The sequence below is a fragment of the Talpa europaea genome (assembly GCF_964194135.1).
Source record: "Talpa europaea genome assembly, chromosome: 13".
NCBI classification, from domain to species: Eukaryota; Metazoa; Chordata; class Mammalia; order Eulipotyphla; family Talpidae; genus Talpa; species Talpa europaea.
In genome coordinates, this window is record NC_140080.1 from 95,727,553 (window position 1) to 95,740,421 (window position 12,869).

General features: G+C 47.3%; 1 protein-coding gene across 1 annotated transcript; it reads left to right on the forward strand.

The window, feature by feature from the left end:
• Positions 1-10,026: 10,026 nt before the first annotated feature.
• SOCS6 (suppressor of cytokine signaling 6) lies at positions 10,027-12,047 on the forward strand (the record flags this gene model as incomplete). The annotated part of the gene is made up of 1 exon (XM_084252329.1): positions 10,027-12,047. Exon 1 carries the CDS (start codon positions 10,440-10,442, stop codon positions 12,045-12,047), a length of 1,608 nt encoding a protein of 535 aa, XP_084108455.1. The 5' UTR covers positions 10,027-10,439.
• Positions 12,048-12,869: the final 822 nt, after the last annotated feature.

The window sequence follows — 12,869 nt, forward strand, 5'->3', positions numbered from 1 at the left end:
TGTTTATATATCCATTGAACTCTGTCAATCTGAATTATGTAATCTCGGTCCTTACATAATGCATCATCTGTGATTTCTAGATTTGGCACTTTTAAGTAGAATTAGAAGTTAATCATATTTGCCAAGCAATCTTCATCAAAGGCCTAGTTTTTATTTCTCCCATGTAACACATTCCTAATCTTAATTTTTTAAAATTAATTTATTTATTTCAGAAGTGGGGTACAGGTCAGATACGCGGGAGGGTGAGAGGATTCACCAGAGACAGAGTGGGGAACAGAACAGGCAGACTGACAACACTGCTGAGGGGAGCAGCGGGCGCCACGTCATGTGGGATTCTCGCCGGCCGGCTGGCATCAGACCCACACTGCAGAAGCTGCAGGCAGCTTCACAGCGCTGTGCTCAGCAGCCTGCGCCACCAGGGGAGGCCCCTATTCGTAATCTTTTTTTTGGGGGGGGGGGTTTCCAGGGTCCATTCGTAATCTTTAGAGTGCTTTTGTCTGTGCCCATTTCCACAGAAAATTTTTCAGTCATCTGTATCTTTAGTGTTTATAAATTATTTGTTTTTGTAGGAAGAATTTTTTTTTTAAATATTGCTTTCATGTTGAAATAATGCCCTCAAGTGAAATTCAGAAAAGTTTAGACCAACCAAGAGTAATCTAGGTACTGGGAATATAACATGTGACCGAGTCTGCTAACATTCCTGATCTCAAGTAGGATGCCACTGTGTGTCATTCAGCTGACAGCATTTAGAAAATCACAGGCATCCTGAACTGGAGGACAGTGGAAAGTGATGGCAAATAGAGATTTTATGGTATTTCAAAACTTGGAGACTACTGGATTTAGTGTTGTTTCAGTAGAATAAGAGGAGACTCTTTTAAACCAGAAATTTTTTTCTTCTAATAGTTGTGTTTATCCCCATCATTTTTTGGCATAACAAACATTGGAACCTAAATTCTGTCATATATTATACTTGCTATTGACCTCATTTTAAAATTACCTTTCTCTCCTTTTTGGAAGGTTTTTAGTATCTGTTCTTTCTTTTTCCTTTTTTAACAAAGATTTCCTTTTATAATGAAATTGTAGTGCTGACAGTCAGCCGTCGTAGAGTGGAACCCGAGGAACTGAAACGGAAAGGTATGAACTGGCTGCTGAGAAACTTGCTTAGAAACGGACAGTGCAACCTTCAGTTTACAGAGAGACATTTATAGCAGAAAAACTCCTTTTCTTGTTGAGGGTTTATATGGGTGCTTCACTCACATTACGTGCTTTCTCTTTTTCCCGTCGTACTGTCTTTACAGATCATTTATGCGAGCAGTTCTCAAAGTGTGTGCTCTGCGGGTCCCTTTACACAAACATTTGCCTTTTTCACTGTATTGCCATTTGCACTGATAGTGCAGAAGCAATGCTAGATAAAATTGATGGTTCCTTCCATGAACTAGACAGTGGCTTGGACTTTGAAATATTCATATTAGTGATTCTTTACCTCCATGTACTTAGGGTCCAAAAAGAATAATTCCAGTTACATTTAAGGGTGTTGCTGATGCAAGTGTAAAAATTTTTTATTACATTTTGATCTTGAGTATACATCTTCTGATGACATGTGTGAAAAAAGCACTTTCAGCTACATACTAAGAACAGAGTAGGTCTCAAAGGAGGTGTTTTTCACCCTTGTTAGAGTGGCTAGCTGAACTAGCCACGTTTTCCATGAAATACCACTTTGACCTAAAAGAGCAATTGATGGACAAGCTGTGGTTACTTAACCTGGGTTTTTAATGATACTTTGTAATAAGTGATCAAAGTGAGCCTGTCACTTCAGTGACAACAACTGAGTGATGTGATAATGGTAAAATTCAAACTTTCTGGCAAAGGCTAGAATTGTGGAAAACATTCATCTATTATTACATGACCGCTCCTGGTATGTAAAGACTTTTTTTGATGAGATTAGAGTTGATAAAATAACATGCATAAACGATTCATTCAATATGCAAGCATATTCAGTGTGAATTAATCAAGGGTAAAAAATCTTGATATGGTTCTGGCTTTATGGTGTAGCTAATTTTTAAGAAATTCACTTGTGGAGTTTTGGTATAGTATTACGGGAGACTATATGTAGTTACACAAAAAGCTTGTTAAATAGGTGCCTCCCTGGTGGCTCAAGGGGTTAAGACTCAACCTATGAAGCTGTCCGTAGCCACTGCAGCACGAGCTCAATCCCTGGCCAGGGAGCTACCCACATGGCGCAGCAGACCTCTCCTGACTTGCCGGCTGCTCCTCTCAGCAGTGGATTTCAGTCAGTCTGCCTGTTCTGTTCCCCACTCTGCCTCTGGTGAATCCTCTCACCCTCCACAACTCTGGCCTGTACCCCAGTTCTTGTATGCATAAATAAAAAAAATCTTTAAAAAAAAATAAAAGCTTGTTAAATATAGGAGGCTAGATTTTCTTCTTGAACTTTTTTCTTTTTAAGATTATTTATGCATACAAGAGCTGTGGTACAGGCCAGAGTGGTGGGGGAGGGCGTTGAGAGGATTCACCAGAGACAGAGTGAGGAAGAGAACTGGCAGGCTGACTGAAATACACTGCCGAGGGGAGCAGTGGGGAGAGAGGAGAGGTCTGCTGTGCCATGTGGGTAGCTCCCTGGCCGGGGATTGAGCTCGTGCTGCAGAGATTGCAGACAGCTTCATAGGTTGAGTCTTAACCCCATGCGCCACCAGGGAGGCCTTGATCTTGAACTTTTAACAAAGAACAGATTGAATGCAGAAGCAAATAGGAGAACCCAGCTGTCTTAGTCAGACAGAAAAGAGATTTACAGTAATGTAATAACAGTACCACTTCTCCTACTGAATTTTTGTGGTTTGTGAAAATGATTTCATAAAAATATTATTTGTTAGCCTATAATTAATATATTGCCATTTTATTTATTTTTTAAAGATTGACTTATTTATGCACACAAGAACTGGGGTACAGGCCAGAGATGTGGGGGGGGGGGAGAGGACTCACCAGAGACAGAGTGGGGAACAGAACAGGCAGACTTACTGAAATACACTGCTGAGGGGAGCAGCTGGTGAGACAGGAGAGGTCTGCTGTGCCATGTGGGTAGCCCCCTGTCTGGGGATAGAACTCATGCTGCAGTCGCTGCAGACCGCCTCATAGGTTGCGTCTTAACCCCTTGTGCCACCCGGGAGGCCCTCTATTGCCATTTTAGAATGAATTAATGATTAAATATTTTTAAAACTCAATTTTAATTTCTAGTAGGGTACATTTCAATAGATACAATCCACGTAGACAAAATCTTTTGTGGTTTTCAGTCTTTTTTTTAAAGATTTATTTATTTATTTATACAAGCACTGGGTACAGTCAGAAGCGCGGGAGGGTGAGAGAATTCACCAGAGACAGAGCGGGGAACAGAACAGGCAGACTGACTGAAACACACTGCTGAGGGGAGCAGCGGGCAGCAGGAGAGGTCTGTGCGCCATGTGGGACCCTCACCCGAGGGCGGGGGGGTGGATCGAACTGGTGCTGCAGAGGCTGCGGGGCAGCTTCGCAGCCCAGCGCTCAACTGCTGCACCACTGGGGAGGCCCGGTTTTCAGTCATTTTTAAGAGTATAAAGGAGTCCCTGAAACCAGAAGGTTTGGGGTTCACTGTTTTATATAGAGACTGACCAGCAAGGCAGCTTGTCACAAGGAAAAGAATGTGAACTCTGGTCTCACATCCACATTCTGAATCTGCTGTTTCATTTTGCATAACTTTGTTGGGTAATTTTTAATCTCTGCGATCCAGCTTCCTCACTTATAAAATGTGACTAGTAAAGCTATTTCATTCATTGAAGATTAAGTCATTGTCCAGTGCTGTCTTTATACTTTTTCTTTGGTGCTACAGCGACAGGCATGACTGCCTCTAATCCTTCCTTTAGAAGGTGGTTATTTGAAGATGTTACCTTCTTCTGCACATATGGATAAAGTACTCATGCCGAAAACCTCTTCCTTGAACCTTTACACACATTCTCAAGGATGTGTAAACTTAAAATTTTACAATTAGAAAAGCAGTAAAACTAATTCAGAACATTTACTTAGGCATAATGAGACAGATGGTAATCCTATAAAAAGATGGCATATATTTTTGGAAGTGCAAACAGAAAAACAGATACTCTTAAAAATTCCAGAGTAATCTCTGCCTGGAAAATGAAGGGAAGAGATAAAAGACCGTATGGCTCAATAGAACTTTTTATAGTTTCTAATGTCTAGAATTGACTTTTGTTTATTTAATGTTAGTATTAAGTTGCATATGGACTAATAGTTGAAAGGGAATAATATCAAGTAAACAATTGCCAAGTACTTTAGCTGTGATCATCAGTCTCTTCATTTTCTGTGAAAATAAAGAAGCAGAACCATTCGTACCCCAAATTTAATGAGGTTAATTTAAAAGTGAAGACCTCAGCATCAGGTACAGTCTCTGTGGGGCGGGGGCGAGTTGCCTGGCCCTTGGAGCAGGGCTGTCGTTCCTCTCCCACACGGTAATCACCAGATGTCGACTGAGTCCCTTCCTGGAGTCCTTTGGGGCAGGTACAAAGTGGGTGCTGAGATAAAATGTTGAGGAACACCTGAGATAGTCTGTGCTTTTGTGTAGGCTGTAATCTGCTGGGGTGATAGGTGTTAATTAGGTTTTATGGCAAATCTAAGTATGTTTCCCAGCTGGAAATCCTGGGCAGGAGAAACTTGCTGTGTTCTGGGGCTGTGTAATTGGGGGGTTCTCCCAGTCAGGAAGAGTGGGGTGTGGTTCCCTGGGAATGCCCAGGTGGCGTGATATGTAAAGGAATTAGTCCAAGAGAATGAAAAACACATCAAAGGAGAAGTATGTTAAAAAGTTCTGTGTTGAGGAAGAATATCAGTGAATGGAGCAGACATGACCAGGGGAAGCAGGACCTTCCCCGCCCGTGAAGGCGTTTACTTCTTTACCCTAAATGATGGTAAAGTGTGGTGTGAAGCGGTGAGTAGGTGTGTGATCACCGTGCCTGATTAGATTTGAACATCTGAATATTCTCAGGAAAGTGCTGGGCTCCCATGTACTCTTAGTACTGTCTGGAAGCTTTGGAGACATCTGTGAATAAAGCAGATTTAAAATCCCTGCATCTGTAAATCTTGCATTATTTAAGGAAAGGAAGGAAAGAAAGACAACACAACGTAGGTTTTGTTGTCTGCTGGGGAAAAAGTACAGAAACAATGCAGGTGTTGTGGAGAGGGAAGTTGCGCACAGACTTGAGGGAGGTTGCAGCCTGCACCACAGGCCCTCACCAGCCCCCGGGGAGAGGGCAGGGGAAGGACAGTGGAGGAGGGGAGCCCCCCCATCAGGGCCAGCCTGCGGGCCTCACCCTAACTGAGGTGAAGACTGGTGATGCTCACTGAGTAAAGTGGAAGCGCCAGCAGGGCTTTACTCTTCTTGCAGTTTGCTGATTGGCCTGGGAGCGAGGGGAGTGTGTGATGAGGAATCTGCGCTGTTGCCTCCCTTCAGGCTGCCCAGAGCCTCCAGTGCACTCTCTCTGTGCAGGGCTGCTGGTGACTCCATGTTCTGGATCATTCCTCACCTTCATCTTATTTGCCTACTTTTTGGAATTTATCTAATTAGGAATCCTAAAACCTGAGCTTACAATATTTGACTTGGACTCCAGAGGTTTCCCACCCACCCCCACGGTGAGTCTGTATGTATTCCTAGCTGCATTATTTGTGCACATGCGCGCACGCACGCACACATGTGTGTGCTTAAACATTTGTAATGGAATGGCTGTTATAACTGGGACACCCAAATGGGTTTATAGACCCTGTTGTTCTGGGTGTCATGTTTCAATCAATAACTTCTAATTGAAGTTGAATGTTATTTAATGTCATTAGAATGATATCACAACCCCCCCCACCACCACCACCCCCTGGCTGTGGCGCAGGGGGTTGAGCGCTGAGCTGTGCTGTGCAGCTGCCTGCAGCCTCAGCGCGTGTTCGATTCTCGGCCGGCCAGGGAAAGAATGATATCACAAACCCAGGGCATTATGAAGAATTACTTGGAAATGGACATTACTTATGAATAAAACCTTCATATGCAGTTGTGTCATGTGTGAGCCTCTCTGATGCTTCCATGTTAAACCTGAAGTCTCGACACAAATGGGGGCGATCTGTGGTCTCTTCGAGAAGCTTGGGTCGTGCTGTCCTAGAGCAAAGATGGCTCCAAGTGATTGATTTAGCATCTTACATTTTTTATTTTGTCATCAAAGTTAATTCCTGGTGGAGTTGTGTAAGCGTGAGGTGGTGTACACACTCAAAACAGGAAGCGTGGGCCTCCCCGGCGGCCTCGGGGCGAAGGCTCCGTGCTACCACTGTGAAGGCCCATCTTGACGGCCGGAGTTCCATCCCCAGCCAGGGAGCTACCCACACGGCGCAGCAGACCTCTCCTGTCTCCCTGCCGCTCCCCTCAGCAGTGGATTTCAGTCAGTCTGCCTGTTCTGCTCCCTACTCTGTCTCTGGTGAATCCTCTCACCTCTTCCCCCACACCTCTGGCTCTCACCCCAGTTTGTCTATGCAAAAATAAACAAAATCGTTAAAAAAAGAAAAAAACTGGGAAGTGCATGTAGAAACCGTACTGTGTTGGTATTTGAAACCTTTTCTTTCATCCCATTTCACTGAGAATCAGCGGCTTAGCCGTGCCCCACCCTCCTCCTCCTCCTCCTCCTCACCCTAGACTTTTGGCACTTTGGGCTTCTCGGAGTTCGCACGTGGTGTTTCCCCATCTCAGGGCCTTTGCGCGCGCACAATCATGAAAGTTGTTCTCTCTGACTCACCCTTCCTTTGCACGATTGGCTCTTTCTTACCATGCCAGCCTTGGTCTTACTGGCTCACCAGGAGGCCTTAGAGGGGGTCTTAGTGCTCATGGAATCTACAGTAGGAGCCCAAGCGTTCCCTGATTGCCTCCTTTCCTTCGTGGTGTCTGTCACCGGTGCTGAATAGATTCCTGGTTTATTGCTTCCTGTCTGCACTGTCCACACAGCCTTTCCCCGAGTGTGCGCAAGGGCCACCGGGCTCCGTGAACACCCGGGGTGTTCTCCCCACTGACCATGTGTTCTCTGAAGACGGCCATGTCTATGGTCGCGAGTCCTTTGAGGAGCTGATCGTCATGGTGGATAAAGAATCCAGATTATGAGTTCAGGGCCTCACAGAGCTTTTAAGACCCACTCATGGATTTCAACCTCATCTTAAATGTACCAGGTTAGAGTATAACTAGAAAGCAGATCAGAACTCGCCATACCCTCTCCTGTGTCTGTTTGCAGCCTGTTTGGACGTAACAACTTTGAGTCATTGGTCGTGTTTCAAGTTACTGCCTCGGAACAGAGTTGTCTCTGTTTGTCATTTTGTTCTCTGACCTGTTCTGGAGCTCTCAGGTGTCATCTCTTGGTTTTGCATGGAACATCTTCAATTCCTCTTGGATCTTGTAGAGTAGTTTACAGATGGAGGGAGACAGGTGGTAGAGGGCTCTGTGAAAAACAGCTTGGAAGCATAAACGACAGTCTTTGACTTGTGCCTTATGGGATGCTTAGTACAATCTTACATGTTGGTTCCTGAGGACAGTTTAGTCCCTGTATAAATAATGCCATGGCCAGCTCTACTTTCACCTCATCTTTCTGGAATCAAGTTTTTATTTCTAGGTGTGCTTAGGTAACTGTTGTGTTAAGTATTTGAGGGGGGGGGATTATTTCATATGCTTACCTCTTTCTCGTTACTTATTTGGAAGAATTTCCTTTGCCTTAATGCATGCTGTGTCATGTGTGCAGGTGTGTCCGTGTGGTCTCTTTGGAATCGCGAGTCCTTGATCATTTGTGATAATGACTCTAGATTTTAACAGGAGAAAGATAGCTTTGTTTTCGTGAGAGGAGATTTAGACAGATTTGTGGTTTATTCACTAAGGATTTTCCTCTTTCTGTTACTTGTCAAGAAGTATTTATGTAGGGCCTCCCCGGTGGTGCAGTGGTTGAGCGCTGGGTTGCAAAGCTGCCTGCGGCCTCTGTGGCGCCGGTTCGATCCCCAGCTGCTCCCCAGCCACCGGAGGAGGGTCCCACATGGCGCGCAGACCTCTCCTGCTGCCCGCTGCTCCCCTCAGCAGTGTCCTTCGGTCCTTCTGCCTGCTCTGCTCCCCGCTCTGCCTCTGATGAATTCTCTCACCCTCCCGCGCTTCTGACTGTACCCAGTGCTTGTATAAACAAAACAAACAAACAAACATAAATAAAACATGCCTCTATAAAAAAAAAAAAGAAGTATTTATGTAGTTGGTGCAGCAGATCTCGCCTGACTTGCCCACTGCTCCCCTCAGCAGTGTATATCAGTCAGTCCACCTGTTCTGCTCCCCACTCTGTCTCTGGTGAATCCTCTCACACACACCCCACATCTCTGGCCTGTACCCCAGTTCCTGTATGTGTTAATAAATCTTTTTAAAAAAGGGAAGTATTTATGTAGTATCAGAAAATTCAAGCAGTACATAGTAGAACCAGTAGTTCCTGGTTAGGAATATACAAATAAATAAGAAAAGGTCTCTAGAAGTTCAGTCTGGTTGGGAAGCTATCAGAGTAAGAAAAGAATAAAAAACAAGTAATTTTTAAGTCATACTGTGACATGCTATAAAAAGATACAGTATTTGGAGTCCAGAAAAGGGGGTGAGAACTCCCTGCTGGCTGGGGGACCAGAGCGGATTTCATGAGGACGTATATATTCTTTGTAAAGAATTCCCTTAAAGATGGATGAGAAAGAGCAAAGCATTTGTCAGGAGGAGGGACTAGCATAAGCCAGGGACAGAGTTCAAACGTCTTATAATTAAAATAGAAACTGAATTAATACTTTCCACCTTTTCTAGAAAGTTCACTGCCCTGACCCTTAAGGTCAAGCTGGGTTTGAGAGGTGTTGTGTGACACTCCACAGAGTGTAGGTCATGATGGTCCTTTGATCTAGTTTATCAAAGACGCTGATTTTTTTGGGCCTCCCTGGTGGCGCAAGGGGTTAAGTCTCAGCACAATCAAGCTATCAGCAACCACTGTGGCACGAGTTCGATCCCGGCCACATGGCGCAGCAGACCTCTCCTGTCTCCCCGCCGCTCCCCTCAGCAGTGTGTCTCAGTGGATCTGCCTGCTCTGCTCCCTGCTCTGTCTCTGGTGAATCGACTCACCCTCCCCCACCCTGTACCTCTGGCCCGCACCCCAGCTCTTGTATGCATAAATAAATAAATAATTTTTTTAAGAAAACTGATTTTGATTATTGTAAATAATTCTTTGCATCGTTCCTTTTATTGAGGCTAAAGGTGTTTGTTTTCTTTTATATTCACATCCTTTCATTTTATGGGTGTTGGTAATTATGTTTTTTTAAATCGCTGAGTTGATGCCCAGTTTTTTGGTGGACAAAATTGGATTCATTTGCCAGTGAGCCAGGAAATTATCACTTAAACCAAGGTTTTATTAGTTCTTAGCTGATCATTTTTAGCCTGTTAAGACAAACAAGTATCATTTCTGTGACTGTGAAGAATTATACTCAGAAGTTCTCTCTGATAGTGAAGTTATTGGCCAAGGCAAATGGCTAGGAAGCCAGTAGTACCTGCTGAGTGTGGGAGGGGTGGTGAGTCACCGGTCGGCGGTGGCGGCTGCTTGACTAGAGAGACCCGCCTGGCTCGTTGGGGCGCGGACAGAGCCGTCAGGGCCACCAACAGGCTCACTTGGCGCAGACACGTTCCACGCATTTTTACCAGAAACAATTTGTTCATTTTTCTTACTGTTTATTTCTGTGATGCAGGATATTGCCTCTTACGAATTCTTTTTTTTAATATGTGTTGACCTTTTACATTTTGGCATAATTTTATATATACTGTTATTCCCAGGTGAAAAGATTATTTTACTTATATTTCATATTGGCTTCTTTCTAAGGGCAGGTTAGCAATTCATCTTAATAGTATACAACAGAACCGCTCAGTTCCTCTGCATGGTGGTTTCCCATTTCAGATGTCCCTCTGCATCCACCGGGGTTCTTACTCGAGGCAGGAGAGGTTGGGTATTGGGATCTGTCGCTTCGGGCGCAGAACCTGTTGTCTCCTTAAAGCAGAGGCGCGCCAGCCAAAGTATGTTGCTGTTTATCCTCTTTTTCATGTTGAGGAAGGGCCACGTTTTTGTCAGACTTGCCATGAACACACTCTCTGGCCTTGTTCAGCAGCTATAAATTAAGCTATTTGTGGAAATATTTTTTTCTAATGTGATGTTTTTATTTTTTTAATTTGATCTTCTTTATTCTTTTTTTTTTTTTTTAGAAAATGGCTCCAGTAGGTGAATGAAGCTGGGAAAATAAGTAGATGCAGCATCGCAGCCTCTCCAGATGTGTGAGGATAATACTGCAGAGAGAACTTGATCCCGTGGACTAGGTCGCTAGTCATAATGAAGAAAATTAGTCTCAAAACCTTCCGAAAATCTTTCAACTTGAATAAAAGTAAAGAAGAAACAGATTTCATGGTCGTGCAACCGCCGTCACTAGCCGGTGATTTCGCGAAAGAGGAGCCCCTGTTCGGGGGATGCTATGGGAAGGACGTGGCCAGCTGCGACGACGGCGGCGAGGAGGAGCGGGGCGCGAAGGGCCGGGCCAAGAGCGAGAGCCTCATGGGCACGCTGAAGCGCCGGCTGTCGGCCAAGCAGAAGCCGAAGGCCAAGGGCGGCGCGCCCCCCGGGGGCCCCGCGGACGAGGACGCCTTCTCCAGCGCCTCGGCGCCCGTGGTCTTCAAGGACGCGCGCGCGCCGCGGCCCATCCGCTCCACCTCGCTGCGCAGCCACCACTACAGCCCCACGCCGTGGCCGCTGCGCCCCACCGCCTCCGAGGAGACCTGCATCAAGATGGAGGTGCGCGTCAAGGCGCTGGTGCACGCGGCGGGCCCCGGCGCGGCCCTCAACGGCGTGCGCAGGGACCTGGGCGAGCTGCAGCCCGAGCCCGGGGGCCCCGCGCAGAGCCCGGGCGGGCGGCGCGCCGAGCCGCAGAACGGGGACCTGCGCCTGCACCTGGAAGACCACGTGCCTGTCGTCATTGGACTCGTGCCTCAGGACTACCTTCAGTACACCGTGCCTTTGGACGAGGGGCTCTTCCCCCTGGACGGGCCGCGCCCCTACTGTCTGGACGGCTCCTCCCCCATGGAGGTCTCGGCCGCGCCGGCCCGCGGGGGCGGGGGCGCCTTCTCGGAGGACGAGGGTCCGGCCGAGCAGGACCTGGTCGTGGCCCCGGAGATCTTCGTGGACCCGTCGGTGGACGGCCTGCTGATCGGCTCCACGGGGGTGATGCTGCAGAGCCCCAGGGCGGGCCGCGACGACGCGCCCCCGCTCTCACCGTTGCTACCTCCACTGCAGACCAACCCGATCCAAAGGAACTTCGGCGCGCTGGGCGGCCCGGACGCCCACGTGGCCGAGAGCGTGCGCTGCCACCTGAATTTCGACCCCAACTCGGCCCCCGGCGTGGCGCGGGTGTACGACTCGGTGCAGAGCAGCGGCCCCATGGTGGTGACCAGCCTCACGGAGGAGCTGAAGAAGCTGGCGAAGCAGGGCTGGTACTGGGGCCCGATCACGCGCTGGGAGGCGGAGGGGAAGCTGGCCAGCGTGCCCGACGGGTCCTTCCTCGTGCGCGACAGCTCCGACGACCGCTACCTGCTGAGCCTGAGCTTCCGCTCGCACGGCAAGACGCTGCACACGCGCATCGAGCACTCCAACGGCAGGTTCAGCTTCTACGAGCAGCCGGACGTGGAGGGACACACGTCCATCGTGGACCTCATCGAGCACTCCATCAGGGACTCCGAGAACGGCGCGTTCTGCTACTCGCGGTCGCGCCTGCCCGGCTCCGCCACCTACCCCGTGAGACTCACCAACCCGGTGTCGCGGTTCATGCAGGTGCGCTCCCTGCAGTACCTGTGCCGCTTCGTGATCCGCCAGTACACCCGGATAGACTTGATCCAGAAACTGCCTTTGCCAAACAAGATGAAGGATTATCTGCAGGAGAAGCACTACTGAGCGCGGGTGACAACTCTGTGTCTTGCACTGTGGGGTGGGAAGAGGAGGTTGAAACACAGTTTACAGACGTTCCTCGCTGTCAGAGCCCGTCGTGCCGTGTGAGTTCAGTCTGCGTGTGAGGCGGGCGCTGCGCCCGTGTCTTGGCTTCATTTCGGTTCTCTGAGGTCTCGGAGGTGTGAGTTGTCTTCATCCGTGTGCGAGTCATCGCGGTGTGAGCGGTCAGATTCCCCTCGCCCCCCCCCCCACCAGTCCTTTGCTGCTATCCACTGTGATTTTTATGCATTAAAAGCACATTTCATGTGTGTTCAACCCTAAGTAAAGTGGAATGAAGCTCACAGAACACCAGTGGTGGTTCCTTTCAGTGGCCCATGTTCAAAAGTAGCGTTACACGAAACACCCGTGCGATCAAGTACAAAATTTACACCTAACTCTGAAAATGATTTTTAATCTCATAGTTTGGAAGGATTTATGCACAGCTGTGAATTGACATGATCTTGGGTGACGTGAGGGAACGCAGGTCCACACCGTGCCCTCCACGACACTCCCCTCTAAATTCTGTTTGAGGTTGTGCTGATTCATGGATGCGAAAAGTCAGGTTTCTCTGTGGCCTTTCATTTTCATCTCCTAGTTTGTCTAGTTTAAAAAATGGCCTTACATTTTAAAAAGTCATAGAAGCATACCACCCACCAACTTAGAAATTGTTGCCTTTTTCTGTCACTAAACTGATACAAATGGGCATAACCTATGAAGACTTAGGAACTTGGAACTATTAAAGAAATACTAGCAGATCTTCGTTTCTGTGATAGTAATTTTTTGTGTTCC